The sequence below is a fragment of the Gymnogyps californianus genome, chromosome 3 (assembly GCF_018139145.2).
Source record: "Gymnogyps californianus isolate 813 chromosome 3, ASM1813914v2, whole genome shotgun sequence".
NCBI classification, from domain to species: Eukaryota; Metazoa; Chordata; class Aves; order Accipitriformes; family Cathartidae; genus Gymnogyps; species Gymnogyps californianus.
In genome coordinates, this window is record NC_059473.1 from 36,390,923 (window position 1) to 36,405,881 (window position 14,959).

The window sequence follows — 14,959 nt, forward strand, 5'->3', positions numbered from 1 at the left end:
GAGATGGCATCAAAAGACCATACTCTCTTGTTGAGCTATTTGGACAAATGTAGCTGACCCGGCCACTTTTTTTCATAGCTGCAACTCTTGCGGAATCGCTGACCCATTTCAGCAATGCTTGAATTCTGGAAGGCAAGATGATGTAGTACATTATAAAGGGTCAAAGAAACACTCAAAAACAAATTAGCTTGAAAACAAATTAGCTTGCTATCTTTTTGTAGTCTGATTTACATAGTTATCTCTTCCTTTGAAGCAAAGTTCAAGAGTGAGCTCAAACTGTTTTTTCTCAAGACTTAGACCACTAACAGGGGAAAAACTTAATTAAAAACACTTATCTCGGACAGCCAAATGTCAGCTTTCTTTCTACAGAGAAAGAAAACATAGCAGGTATTTGAGTTCTGAGTATTTGAGAGAAAAGTCAGTTGAACAACAAAAGTTTTATCACATTTATAAGAGCAAAAAAAGAGGGACAGCATTCTCTGCAAAGGACACGAACTAGGAGGGAAAGCTGGAAAGCTTCAGATTTCTGCAATTTCACGCTATCTCATAACAATCAGATTTCAAAAAGTCTGGTTCTGTGCAGTAATATCAAGCCACTATTTAGCAGATTATTTTTGTATACACTTCCACATGACAATCCAAATAACATTACCTATCTTTTGTTCCAGGGTCTTGAGTTGTTCCAAGCTGATAAAGAATGTCTATTGTGGAGTCAGAAGAGAGACCATTTAATCTTCCAAACAGTAAAGGGCTATTCAGATCTTGCCGCATTCAAAAAAAGAAGGGGGGGGAGGGGAAATAATAGAAGTACTTACATATGTATTTTTTCAAAGTACTAATGAAATTATTATAGAATTGCAATATTAACATTGAATTGAGTTTTGCCATTAACATAAGGATGCAATTCTTATACACACCACTATTTTGAAACTGCACATTTTGTACGTTCAATGCAATGTTCAGCCTTACTATGAAATGAAAAATCATTGCAATATTCATCAGATACAGGACTTAAAGGTTTAACTAGCAGGATTTTCTTCAACATATTCCAAAAACACATGACTAATTCTAACAGAGCTGTCAAACCTCATGCTTCACAGAAGCAAACATTTATTTCAAAATGGAAGCTTATTGTAACTCCAATTTCCATCAATAGGACTAAGGCTGAAGATTTCCTCAGATTATTTCCTATTCATCTCCTCACTGTGTTCATCTCCTGCCCTGTAGGAAACTACTCTCTTATCTAACAGCATTCCAGCAAAAGAAACTAGGCTACATTGAAACATTAACTCATGGCAAAATAAGTCATGGAAGCCATTTTCAAAAGAGTGTTTTCTGTTTATCAGCAACTTCAAAACAGGAAAAATATGACTTCAGTTTTCTTTCATTTAAAAGCCACAAAACAGCAAAGCAAAGTGGTAAGGAATCATAAATACAAAAAACCGAGTGCATTAACAAAAGAGCTACTGCAAAATTTGCTGTGGGACATAGATTAGTTGTTCAAGTGTCTTGATTATGTACCTTCACCTGTAAATATTTTCAACACTTAGTGCTATTCAGAATTTATACTGTCCTACAGACTATTACTGCCCAAATATTGCTGCATTTGTTTTCCTTAACACTACTCATGGATGCTCTTTATTTTGAAACATCTAGACATACTATCTATAGTAAGACACACGACATATTGCACGTCCTACTCTTGTGTCTTCAAAACATTCACCTACTTATCTATTCTACATAAAAATCGAAATCACCCTACTTGCACTGCTTTACTGTTGTAGAACTGCCCACATCCAAAAACTGTGATACTTAGAAGCATAACAAAGCACAATGGCAAGTTCTGGCAACCCAAATTCAGAATCACAAAGTAACATGCAAATATAGTATATTTGTACATTTACACAAGCAATGTTTTCAAGCAACAACTGAAAAGAAAAACATTGCACTCACCTGCAGGATCGCTCCCTGATGCTGAGCAGTTTCTTAGAAGAATGTCAATCAATTTTAGGCCTATTCTGGTGGACTGAAGCCCAATTTTTACAAGCACAGCCTCAATGTTTGGAGAATGCATACCACAGTAAGGTGACATTAGTAAAGCAGCACATGTCTGCAACAGATTAGCAGTGGGTGCTGCAGCACTAGCCATCATTCCTTCTAAATCACTTATGTGAGTGAGGCAGTGGTGTAATAATCTTAACCATCCAATACTGAAAAGGAAAACATAAAAATGAGCTAATGTATCATTTTCTTATTATTTTATTTTTCATCTATAACATAACTATCTGCATTAGATTCTAGGACATGTACTGCAGAAAACTGTTGTGACGTGATCAGACATCATCTGAGAAAAGCAAATTAAAATTACTGAATGTAAAACCACAATGTAATAATGCTGTTGTAATCATTGGTTTAAGGTTATAAGAAAGGCAGGGTTTGTGGGTAGGAAGAGTTAAGAGCCTGCAAGTTTTATTACTAAAGTTCTCAAGATTTCTTGATTCACATACATATTTCCTCCAATAGGGCCAACCTACTGGGGAGAAGGTGGAGGGGAAGGCGTTTATATAGGGGAAGGTAGGGCGAAGGTAGGGGGGAGGATGTGGGGGGGTTTTGTTGTTGTTTTTTTTTGTTTTGTTGGGTTTTTTTTGTTTGTTTGTTTTTACATTAAAAAGGAGCTGGCCAAAACATAAATGTGAATCATGAAACAGCACACTGCCTCACTTAGGCACCATTGGATTTATTCATATTTAAGGTCAAGATTCTGCAATAGTGGTTGGCATTAAAATTATACACCTGCACAGCTTCCCTGATATTACAAAATTCTAGTGTCATACACATCCACAATAAATTACAGTGAACCTGATTTAAAAAGCACACAGAAAAAGTGCAGAAATAAAAAAATGTTAGCCACTGCATTTCCCCCATGTCTCTCTTATTCTTTAACTATATCGTTCAGTATTCCTTTTAATAAATCTCAAAAAGTAAACCTATTGTAATTGAATCAATCTGGAAACACATTAACTAGACTTTATTTATAAAAATATACTACAATGCTGTTTAAACTAGTATTATGAATGAGATGGCAATCTAAGTTGCATGTGAAATAAATGGTATCATTTCACTGACAAGTTATAAACTAACAGGTTAACTTGTTTTCACAGCTAACCGTATCTCCCACAGTTCAAAAAAAGGGCAAACTTGCATACAGATCTTAAATGAAGTTTACAATTTATTTTAGGAATAATTTACTCTTAAATATTTATCATTTTAGGAAAGAGCAAGTTTTCTGCTATGTCTAAAACAAAATTATACCCAAGTTTATTGAACATATCTATCATATTACTACCATTACTTTTTTGAGATACTTATAAAACTAAGCTGAAAGCCACAAGAAAACATTTCAAGACATGAGGAGTGCACGCTCACCTTCTTCCTTTAGATACTGATTATTTTCGTGTGACTTTAAGATAACCTTTTCTGAAGTACAAATATAGCCATAGTATAATTTGGCTATGAAGATTTGCTTCACTGCTATTCAAGACCAAGGACCAATTTCAGTTATACAGCTTTTATCAAATATACACTGGACAGTATTCATGTTCTCTAAATTTACTTACTCTCTCAAAATTTTTCCCAGCAAAAGAAGAAAGGTTTTTAAAACTTTCCCATGGTCTCTTTTCAAATTCATAAACATTAAGGTTCAAAGATGAAATATTTCAAATTAATGAAATTTTACAATTTAGTAAGCTAAATTTCAGAACCAGGAAATCTCAAAAATTCACCCATTAAATTCAGAGTTGGAAAACTTTAACACATTTTTTTTTTAAATCCTCAAGAGTTTATTTGTTTATTTTAAAAATGAGTGAGAAACTCAAGATGCCACCTAATCAAACAAAAGCTTTTGAAAAGAAATCTTGCTGATACGCCAGAATCATAACAACATTCAGTTCCTATTTCTCAAATGTTTGCAAACAACAATATTAGATACGACTTCCACAAAACATCCCATTGTCCTATTTCTATTCCTGCTCCAATACTTACGTAACTCCGTTGACTTCAGTAGGGATAAGAAATATGTTGCTACTTCAGTTTTTTTGACAACTGCCTACCCATTAAAAACACAGAATGCAACTCTAAATGCTTTCCTGTGCTTTGTATTCTTTCACCATTGCAGAGATGAAACATGTCCTTTTACATATGCAGATTAAGCATACTACCAAAAAAGTGAGAAATACTGCTTGTATTTGCCTTCTGTTAAAAAAAAAAAAAAAAATCAATCAAGTTTTCTAAGATATTTGAAACAGATTCTGTAAATGTTAAAATTCAACTACAAAAACAGTTACTCATGAATACAGTTTGCTACTGAAAGACAGCAGAGCAGAAAGACTCAGAGCAGAAAACTTGATAAAAAAAACCCCAAACCATGAACTGGCACAAACATGCCTCTGTCCATTGATACTAGAAGCTTACCTTGTTTTAGAGACCTGATCCTCAGAGGGAAGGAATGGATTATTGACAGTTGCAGACGAGGTGTTTCCGAAGGCCGTGAGGCCTAACAGTTTGATCTGAGAGAGGCCTAGTGTACTGGCATCCCGAGGACGATGGAGACGAAGGCAGACAGCTGAGGCAACTTCAGCTTTTACTAGCTGAATTTTTATATAGGTGAGACCGCTTGTGATAACAGGAGTTGACAAAGGCAACATATTGACACCATCTGCGCTTATTTCAACAGATACTGATGAAGGGCAAGCTACAGAGTAAGATAAGAAGTTTTAATACTATTTAAGAATCTGTACTGGTTTGAATTTTAAGTGTTAAACATGTATCCCTGTTAAAGATACAGAACAAGATGATTGAAATGATCTTAGGCAAACACTACTACAGAACTGCAGCTGGAGTATCTGACCTGTGTGATAGTACATGTTAAAACGCATAAGCATTTTGATACATGGTGTGTACAGTTTATTTCAAAGACTTAAGATGAAGAAAAGTCCTGTCAGTGTAAATGCCACGTTTCCCTAGCAGGGCTACAACAATACGAGCTGAAAATCTCATGCCTTATTCCAACTAGCACACAAAACCATTTTGCCTGAAGACCCCTGACGAATATTGCATTCTCAATAGTGAAAGTTTTGAGAAGTTTGACAAGGTTTTTTGGCATATTTAACATTAATGCCACAAGACATGTACTAAGCTAGAAGATACCAAGCAGAGGCAGGGCCTTCCATTCTCAAGGAAAAGAGAATTAGCAAGCTTTTCAATTTATTTTACAGGCATTCTTCAAACAACCTGTCAGCTTTAGTTCCTCTGATTATACTCTTTGTGTCATTTCTAAATTCTACCCTTCAAATTTTCAAACTGGCATTAATGTCAGTGAATCTACTTACTCGCCAGAGAGGCCAGGTGAGGCTGGATGTGGATCTCCTTAAGCAGCACGGCCGCAGGAAGGTGAATCGTGAGGTCACACCAAGCTTCCTCCGGTAAAAATATGTATGACCATGCAGCAGATCGAGCTCGTCTGTGGGGAGGAGTAGCCTGCAACAGCACTTCAGCAGGCTGGGCAGTGGGACTGCTTGAGGTGATTGAACCTTCAAAAACAGCACCATTGACATTGATTATTAATGTTTATTAATAAAACCCAGATTAATTTACAACCTGAACTGTGGAAACCACTTTTTTTTCTCTCTCACCTGTTTCAGTTTATTGATAGCATCCCATGTGTAATAATGACAACTGCTAAGATATTTTTCTTTTACTCTTAGACTGTTTTACATAGGCTGTTTACATATCCACATGCACATGCTTGAAAATTTGCTAAGGGACACTTGCTACCAAAATCCTAAACTTTCTATCAAGAGTTCATAACAAAAACAAACCAACCAAAAAGGTGCAGGTTGAACAGTATGCTTAGAACTTGACCTCAGTTAATTCGTAGTTAACATAATGAAGGCTTTAAAGGTTTAAGTATTACAATGGTAACATATATGACTTTATAACTAAAGTCTGCAAACCTTTTTCTTTAAAAAGGTTTGTTTCACATGAAAACCTTTTTCTAAAAAAGACACCAGAATAAAAAAAAACTGACCACAGCAGCTGCTTATTTTGCTAATCTTAGCATGAGTTAAGAATGAAGTAGGACGATCTCGGCTATGTCTTCTTTAACAAGTAGTATGGCACAACAAGACCAGATTTGTGCTGTTCAAACTACAGGTACTTGGGGTGTTTCACTTTAAAGTAGCTCTAGCTTGGCCCCATGACTGAATGCCTAGTAGAAGCTGGAGGTGAATTCCTGGACACATTTTGATAGACTTTCATCCCACATGAACAGAGTTTGTCTCTCACAGAACACTACATGATGAGAATCAGAGTGTAGTAAGTGAGGACAACCAGGAAGTTAATTTCAAAAGCACACTCCTGACAAAGTAAAATATTAAGATAGATGCACTCATAGCAGAACATCAAGAACTGCAGCACTTTGCAAGTTGGGAGATAACGCATGCAAGAACCCACCACCATATATGCTTAGGATTTTTACTACTTAAAGTAACCAAGTACCAACATTTGCAGGATTCTTAAATTTACCTTTTAGGAATTTGTGAAGAGCAAGGTAGAAGACTTCTAATAGCACCCTGTTCTGACAAATAAGCCTCTTTCTTTTTTTTAAATTTCATTATTTTTGACACTCTTAAATTGAATGACAGGACTGAATGGATTTCTCATCTGACAATTTTTCCAGAAATTCTAAAAATAATCCTTTCTTTCTCCCCTCTTGACAGTGAGACACACTGCATGAATACATTCATGGGCTTTGCTAGGCTAGTGGGCAGCAACAGAAAACATTAAGACACCAGCAGTGAAAAAGAGCCTTTATAAGATGTTAGAGTACATCTACATCTTAAAACACATGCATTTTAGTTAACTGGCAGCCACTGCATTGATACCAAAACAGCATTGCAATTCTAACAAACGTTCATGCAGGCAACATTGGAGCAATTAAGTGCAGGTGTGAGAGCAGCACCAGCAATATAAGCCCTACGCTCCAGCTTCTACTGCTCTGCTTGACCCAGCTTGGGCTCATTCTGTGTCATCCGACTTTGCTATGCTTCTGTAACAGCTCCATCAAACCTGATGTGCCTTCAGTGAAGTCAATGAGTCTTAGTGTGTCTATGGCAGATGGTGGGCTGGAACTGGGTATCCCCTGACCTAGGGGAGGAGGAAGGGGCCCACCTTGATGCATGACTACATCAGATGCAGATCACTCCCTTTCCTTCTTTCCTCTATTCGCACAAGGTCTTATTACCTGTGGAGGAGGGGCTAACCTCCTCCCCCAACACCTTCTTGAAACACCAGCAACGCTTCTGTTTAGAAGATTTAATAGTATTGCAACATTTGACACTATCACAATACTTTTTGTTAAGAACGTGATAAAGATTCAAATGACCAGTGGATATTAATGTAAGAGAAGTATACTTACCCAAAGGTGCAAAATTGTGAATTCCTTCTGCGTTATCAGGCTCAGAAGCTAGCACTCTAGCTTTCAAACTGCTATCTGTTGCTTTGGTGGGACCAGAATCAAGAAATTTCATAATAGTTGAAACCATACTTCTTGCTGTGTTAACAATAGCTCTTGTGCTCGTTACCATGTTGTTACAAATAAGCTGAACACCACCTGTGTATAATGTGGGCAGAGGAGGGGAAAAAACCCAACACTGTTGAGAAGTATGCAATAGATTCTAAACAAGCAAAGGCCTATTCAGTAAATTTGCTCCTCCAGACTTATATCTGTATTACTTCTTCAAGTGCCAAAAAAATCTACAATAAATCTTCTACTTGATGCAGCTAAAGAAAAGACATTCTTACCCATATCATGGAAAGCCTTCAGTGCCTCACTTGTATCCAACACTCGTAAAATGAACCAGAGCAGTGGCTCAGACAACTGACAAGTGGCGAGAGAACCCTAGAAGAAAAACAGTTAAGAAATACACGGTTTCATACAAAATTAATATGACAGAGATATGCACGACTGCTCTTAGCCTCCCCTACTAAAAGTAGGCAAAAATCCCAGAGAGGAAATACCACCACAGTTGACCTCTCTGCCACAAAATAGCAATATCATGTTTCACATGGTTCACTCCTTATGTAGGAGAAGTCTTTGTGGTAAGGAAAAGATCAAACTACCGGGGTAAGCAGCTGAAAATAAGAATATTGAGCATTTAAAATACTCACTAATATGAACACAATAAACGTGTTTCCCACCTGTACACAATAAAATATTCAATCCATCTTCAAGCCTTTAGCCAGGAACATTTACGGGAATGTCAAAATGTCCTTACAGAAACACTCTCTCTCTCCATCTACCATGGGCAACAGAGGGAGCGTTCCTAACTTCAGCACCAAAGTGAAGTGAGGTTGGAAAAATGTTAACATTTCTTTTACATAGCACCAGTTCAGTTTTCTGAACTTATTATAGGTTACAGTAGCAACTAATTCCCTTGAAGCACAGCAGACCTAAGGGAACTTACCTGCCTTCCCATGTACCCACAGGCCATGTAGGTAAGAATTGGCTGAAGCATCACTTGCACCGTTGTTGCTTTTTTACTAAGCGTTGTCAGGATAGTGAACAACCCATCTCCAACTGATATCGCATCTAAGCCACCATGAAAGTTTTCATGTTTAGTGAGATGCAAGCCACTTGCACCTTAGTGAAAACAGAAACAGTTCAAAGGTCAGAAACCGAGACCTAACAAACCATTACAGCACATAAGAGAACTCAAGGACATTTAAATTTCTTTTCAGTTACATGCTTATATGGATTTTACAAACTACAAATGGGCCAGTTTTCAGGATCATATAAATTACTATTAGTGTTCCCAGATATGTGCTACCTTCTTTACAGTATAAATAGGAAGACCTGACCCAGGAAGCCAGGGAATTTAAATCCTATTTTAGATAAGACCATAAAAATGAGTGTAATTGGTGAAGGAAGCAGAATAAGAACTACAAGGATTGGAATCACTCCTAGCCAGAAGCAACTAACAAGTATTTAAGACTTTTTTCAGATAATAATAGAAGTGCACCTGTGCAGCCAAAAAACTCCAAACATTTAACATACATATTTCTATCAGGAATACCTCTCCTGGAATTCTTCTTCTCAGTGTTACAGCTCAGGATTTATTCATGAGGATTTACTGAATATCAATAGTCAGCAATATTGATTACACATTGCTGAAATTGAGGATGGAAGCAAAAGAATAGTCTTCCCAAGGAAGAGATGACCTCTGTAAATAGAACTGTCTTACAAAGCATATGACATCAATCTGGAAGAGCTTTTAAAAGTGGTTTTTAGATTTGAGTGGGGGGAAATCAATGGAATAATCTCATTCCATTTAGAGAAACTCGAGTTATACGAACAAATAATAATAAAAAATAACATGTTCAAGTGATCTTTGGAACATGCCTTAGAGAAACATTTTGGCAAGAGAATTGACAGCTATAGTACTTTAATCACTTTCAAGCTGTCAAGAAAATATTGATAAGCACTGGATGCATGGAGACAGAGAAAGAAAAGTCATAAGACTCAGCCTCTGCGCAGTCTAGAAAAGTTATGGAAAAGTAAATGGAATGAATGATGGAGCTGAAGCCAACTAAGGTGGGTTTGCTGTGAAGACTCTGAGGTGAGGAGAAGGTAGAATAGGAGGGGAATACTGTACGATTTTCATAGTCTGTCAATGACAAAGCATAAAAACCTAATGAAATAAATAGACAAAACAGTCATAAAAGAAAATCCAACAAATGTTTTAACTTCATGTGACAAGTGAATTACTCAAGGCCATCCTGGTTCCTGACCAGCTGGCTCACCAGGTCTAGTAAATTAACATTATTAGCATAAATTTTGACACCAGAGCCACTACTTATCAGTACACATCTGCAGACATCTTCTTGTTTATCTTTCCTGGGTAGCTAGCATGCTGCACTAGCTATTACATGTTTACTACTATATTTTTGGATCATATATAACCTTGGCTGCAGTCTTGGAGAAATGTTTTGTTCATAGAGATTGTCTGGAGAGCGCTTAATACAGTTTTTCATGAAGGAAATAAAACCACAAATAGCTGTGTTACACCTTCCCAAAACACACAAACAAATTAGTTTCAATAACCTATATTATAAGACCTTTGGAGAAACAATCCACTGAAGGAATCAGCTGGCCCAATATCCTGAATTTAATGAAAAACATTTTGAAACAACACTATCTTTCCAAATTGCCTTTTTAAAAATGCAAAACAACTGCTGGACAGAAATTGGTGGTTTAGAGAGACATCAAAGTTGAGGAGAAGAATATTTGAATTTCACTCCAAAGAAACAGAACAAACCATCATTCCCAGAACAAACCACTTTCAGTGTTCACAGCGTATCTGCAATATGACACCAACTACCCAGAGTAAAGGAGGAGACGTTCTGGAATTCATTTCAGGAAAGTTCCAACAGCGCAATCCAGGCTTGTCAAATCCTGCCTGCTGTTTAATTTGACTACTGGAGATTACTACTTTTTCCTCAATTGCTTTTATGCCAAAATGAACCACTGGTCTAATATTCACGTGCTCTCATCCAAAAAGTATACTGTTTTCTGGTAATAGCATTGGTTAGCAGTTTCACATCTGCTTAAAAGAGACTAGCACAGAAAAGGCCAGAGATACTTTCTTCGAAACAAGAGAATCACTATAAAGAGAACAAAATTTTACAACTATTACACCTGAAATGGAGTGCAAGCTCTTTGCCTGTCCTCCTGCAAAATGTTTTTCCAGTTTTGCTCATGCAGAAACATTCATGGTATTTCAGCCAGCGGTTTAATTTGTGCAAATAAACTCTATGCTATCATCACAGCTCACAAGCAAGCCACATAAAGATAGTCTCTCTGAGAAAATGCACCTTAGGCACATGTCTGACAAACAGGGACTTTGCTGTTCAAAGTATCATCAGCTTCCTCACTTGTTTGTAGCAGGAAGATCCCACCCACAAATATATGACTGGAACTCCCATAACATGATGTTAATGAGATTTCTGGTAAAACAGAGGAATAGAAAAGTTTATGTATTCTGTGCAAGGGCCACAATTGTAATCTGTCTTTTTCAGAAACGATTAAAAAAAAGGAAAATAATGCAATACATAGAGAACAATTGAGGTAACGTGTCTATAGTACAAACTGAAGACTAATCCTAATCCAAGCATAGAGGCATGCAATGGGCACAGACTGAAATACAGGAAATTCCATTTAAACATAAGAAAAAGGCTTTCCTACTTTAAGAATGATTGAACATTGTAACAGGTTGCCCAGGGTAGTTGTGGAGTTTCCACCCTTGGGGAATTAAAAACCCAACTGGACGAGGTACTGAGCAATCTGCTCTCTGAGGCAGGCTCTGAGTTGACCCTAGGTTGGACTAGACAATCTCCAGAGGTCCATTTCAACATTGACCATTCTGAGATTCAGCAAATTCAAATGGCAAACACATTCCTGTTTGGTTTTAATTACTGTCTCCCATCTCATGTTAGTTTTTTTTCACATACTTGTCCCCCCTTTCACTTCTTACCAGTCTCTTTATTCCTGTCATTTCTGGGACACATTCTTTCATGTCTACATGCAATTTATGAGTTTGTAGAAGTTTTAAGTGTTTCACCACTCCAAAAGATCTTCCATTTTATTTACAAAATACCTACCAATAATCATTGCCATAGCGCTGCTGTTACACTGGCCAAGTGCAGACAAAATCTGGCTCATAATTTGTTGGTTGGCTAACACCAAGTCTGCCACATATGCAGTTGATCCTTGTGTATTAGGGTTGCTTCCATTGCCATCTTTCCCTCCTGAAACCTTTTCTTCATCAGACACACTGTCTGTAGTACTGCTTGCTACTGGAACACGGGCACTATATTCTCGGTTACTAGAAAGTGGCAGTTGAACTAAAATATTGACCAGCTTTAACAAATCAAACATAAGTTGATCCCTTGTCATTTCTCCACAAACTGCTTTGGCATCACCTGGACGGATAATATTGGCAAAAAGCCCTCCAAAACACGCTCGAGCACCCACAGAGCTGTCTGAGCCGCTGCGAGACATCACTTTGTCCGAACATGTAATGTAATGATGCACAAGGAAGGTTATAGACTCAATTACTGCAGAAATAGTGCTAACTGATACAACTTCAAAATTCTGTTCCAGGGTAAATTCCAAGAGTTTCACTTGTGCATCCAAGGGTCCCTGGCCCGTCTGGAAAGCACCTCTGAAAGAAAGAAAAAAAAAAAAAAAAAAAAAAGAAAGAAAAAAAAGATATTTCATTGTTCAATATTAACAAGTTAAATAGGTTTGGTGGTTTGGGTTTGGGTTTTTTTTTGCTTGATTTTTAAGAATCAAAAAGTACACCAGACTTTCAATAAATAAAAATCCAGCCAATTTCAGAAATGCATGTTGAAGCATAATCTGATCTTTCACATGAGTCAAGCATTCATAACTTTTTAATATACTGGTCATTACACAGCCTGTAGAACCTGCTCATGCTATCACTTTCCTGGTGCCGCTAAGGATTAAAGTTTCTTTTGAAAAAGTCTAGGATCCATCTGGTTTTTTTAATCATTCAGTTAAATTTTGTAGGTATAGGCTTGGAACACAGTCCTGTTCAGTTGTGCATGAAAAGTTTTGTATGTTTGCAGGGAAATTTCATGGGAAGAAGTCATCTAATACTTGAATATCATTAGGATTGTTTTCTAACGGCAAATCATGATGGGCTTTTTCTTCCAATAGTCCGCGCCCCCCCCCCGAGACAGTAAGAAGAATGGTCAGGTTTTAGCTATCTCAATAGTAACTATACATAAGACCATGAGAAGGTACTCGAACTATCACAGGTTTGTGCTTGTAGGTTGATTGATTGAAGGATCTCTTTTAGGGATAAGTTTATTTTCCCAATTGCTTTTACACATATACTGGTGGACTACAAAATGAACCTTTTGAATCAGTATATTTAAAATAAAACTGGTGCTAATTCTTCAAGTTTTAGATACTGATTTTTTATATATTTCTCTGTATCTTTTGATATTGATTAATCTTACTATAACTTTTAAAATTAAATACAGAATAAAACAGTTTCTAGAAATAGCCCTGAAGAAAATATTTGGCATTTAATTAGTTCTAACAGTAAAATACTCCCTTTCTTCACAATCAATCTTATGCTTTGATCAGACATGGTATACTTCAATAATTACCTGAGGTTTTAGAAATAACCATCTAAACCCTTTTCTGGTGCTTTGCTTCCATTTCATGACATTTCAGTCCCACCTTTGGTTTGTCTCAAAAAAAGTCTAACACATTTCAAAAAATATCCTTTCAGTGATCTCATTAGCTCATTTCAAATAGATTACGGCATGCAGACACGCATTCCAAGATTCATTGTGAATTAATGATTTTATTGTATTATGACATTTCTTGTATAAGTGATTGATCATCAATGTAACCTGATAAACACCACCCATCCAATTTAAGTTACTAAGGTAAAATCTCTTAGAGAAGGCCGAAACTGTTTTCTGTATGATTAAAGAATAGATAACACCAAAGTGCCACCTACTGGGAAGCCAGAAACTGAGGAAGCTCATCCCTCATTATACAAAGCCTTTGTCTGGGGATGAGCAGAACATCAATACCAGAAATAAATGATAATTCCTAATGTACCTCAGACCAAACAATTGCCACATTTCTGGTCTACTGCTGTATACACAACAATCTTGTGCCCATCGACCTAGCCTTAAAGAAGCAGAGCTGTAAAACACTAGTCATAAGCTCTTATCTCTCCTCTGGCCAGTGGCACTTCTCTACACTAGTGGGGAGACAAGACATCAACAGGCCTCAGAAGGAGAGTAGGGCAAAGGAGGTTTTCCACTGTCAGGTGAGGAGAAGAGAAAAAAAAGACAAAGCAATAAATATGCATATTGCATAAATAGGATTATGCAATCTCATATTTCATTCTACCATGTTATAAAAGCCATCCATATTATTTTCACAATCTACAAATAATTTCTAGAATCTTTCATTAATTCAGGCCTCTCAGAATACTTTTTTCTCTTTTTAATGGGTAAGCTCATCAACAGTGCCCTTATTTTAGGGATTACTTTAACAAGGCCTACATCTTAGCTCTAGATAAAATCAGTCCAAACAACTGTTTAGTGCTTCTGTTCACTGTCCCTCACACACTGACAGCTGTGTGTGGATTCCAGTTGCACTCTTCCACATGCCAGAAGCAGCCCAGATCCTGCTGGTAGTGCTGCAGCAACACCTAAGATCTCTATCCATATATAACTTGACAGTATGACAAGGCGGGACATACACATCTTAGTTGTGATTCACAGTCGCACAGATTTTAAAGACAAAGAGGGCATGAAAGGAAAAAAAAACCAGCTAAGGTTTACCTTTCTGTTGAAAGTATATGTATTAATTTCAATAAAAATTCACTGAACATCTGAGGACAAGTTGAAGAAAGGTGCACTTGTAATCGAGTAAGAAATTCTTGCATAGCTTGCGTCGCTGTTGGCCCAACCTAGAGGGAAAAGCATTTTAATAAGTTTTACATAAAACTGAAATGTCTTCGAGCACATTAAGTAGTATCTAACAAGAACATCTTCTAACAACAGAAAAGTATTATGTAGCTTAACTTGCTTTCTGAAAAATTTTACAGGGTTTTCACAGGAGAACTATTCTGTATCAATTTATATTATGTGTTTTTTCTATTACTAACCATGAGCAAAAAGCAAATAATTCAGTTCTTTACCTAAGCCTAATTTTGCAGCTTGAGACTTTATCTTTTCAGCAATGCAAACTACTCTTCACACAGAATACATTTCTGTGCTAATCTGAATGGTTTTTCACAAACTACACATATAAGTGCTTTAAATTAATGGCACTGCGCAATGTTTAAGT

At 36.8% G+C, this 14,959-nt stretch overlaps 1 protein-coding gene across 1 annotated transcript in view; it reads right to left on the reverse strand.

Annotated features, from left to right (window-relative positions):
- The window catches only part of BIRC6 (baculoviral IAP repeat containing 6), a 192,058-nt gene that overhangs the window by 85,001 nt on the left and 92,098 nt on the right, over positions 1 to 14,959 (reverse strand). The window contains 10 exon segments of the mRNA XM_050894500.1: positions 1 to 125; positions 653 to 761; positions 1,954 to 2,210; positions 4,471 to 4,750; positions 5,388 to 5,588; positions 7,475 to 7,669; positions 7,861 to 7,957; positions 8,523 to 8,698; positions 11,716 to 12,278; positions 14,452 to 14,579. Of these exon segments, the coding sequence (XP_050750457.1) occupies positions 1 to 125; positions 653 to 761; positions 1,954 to 2,210; positions 4,471 to 4,750; positions 5,388 to 5,588; positions 7,475 to 7,669; positions 7,861 to 7,957; positions 8,523 to 8,698; positions 11,716 to 12,278; positions 14,452 to 14,579 (2,131 nt within the window).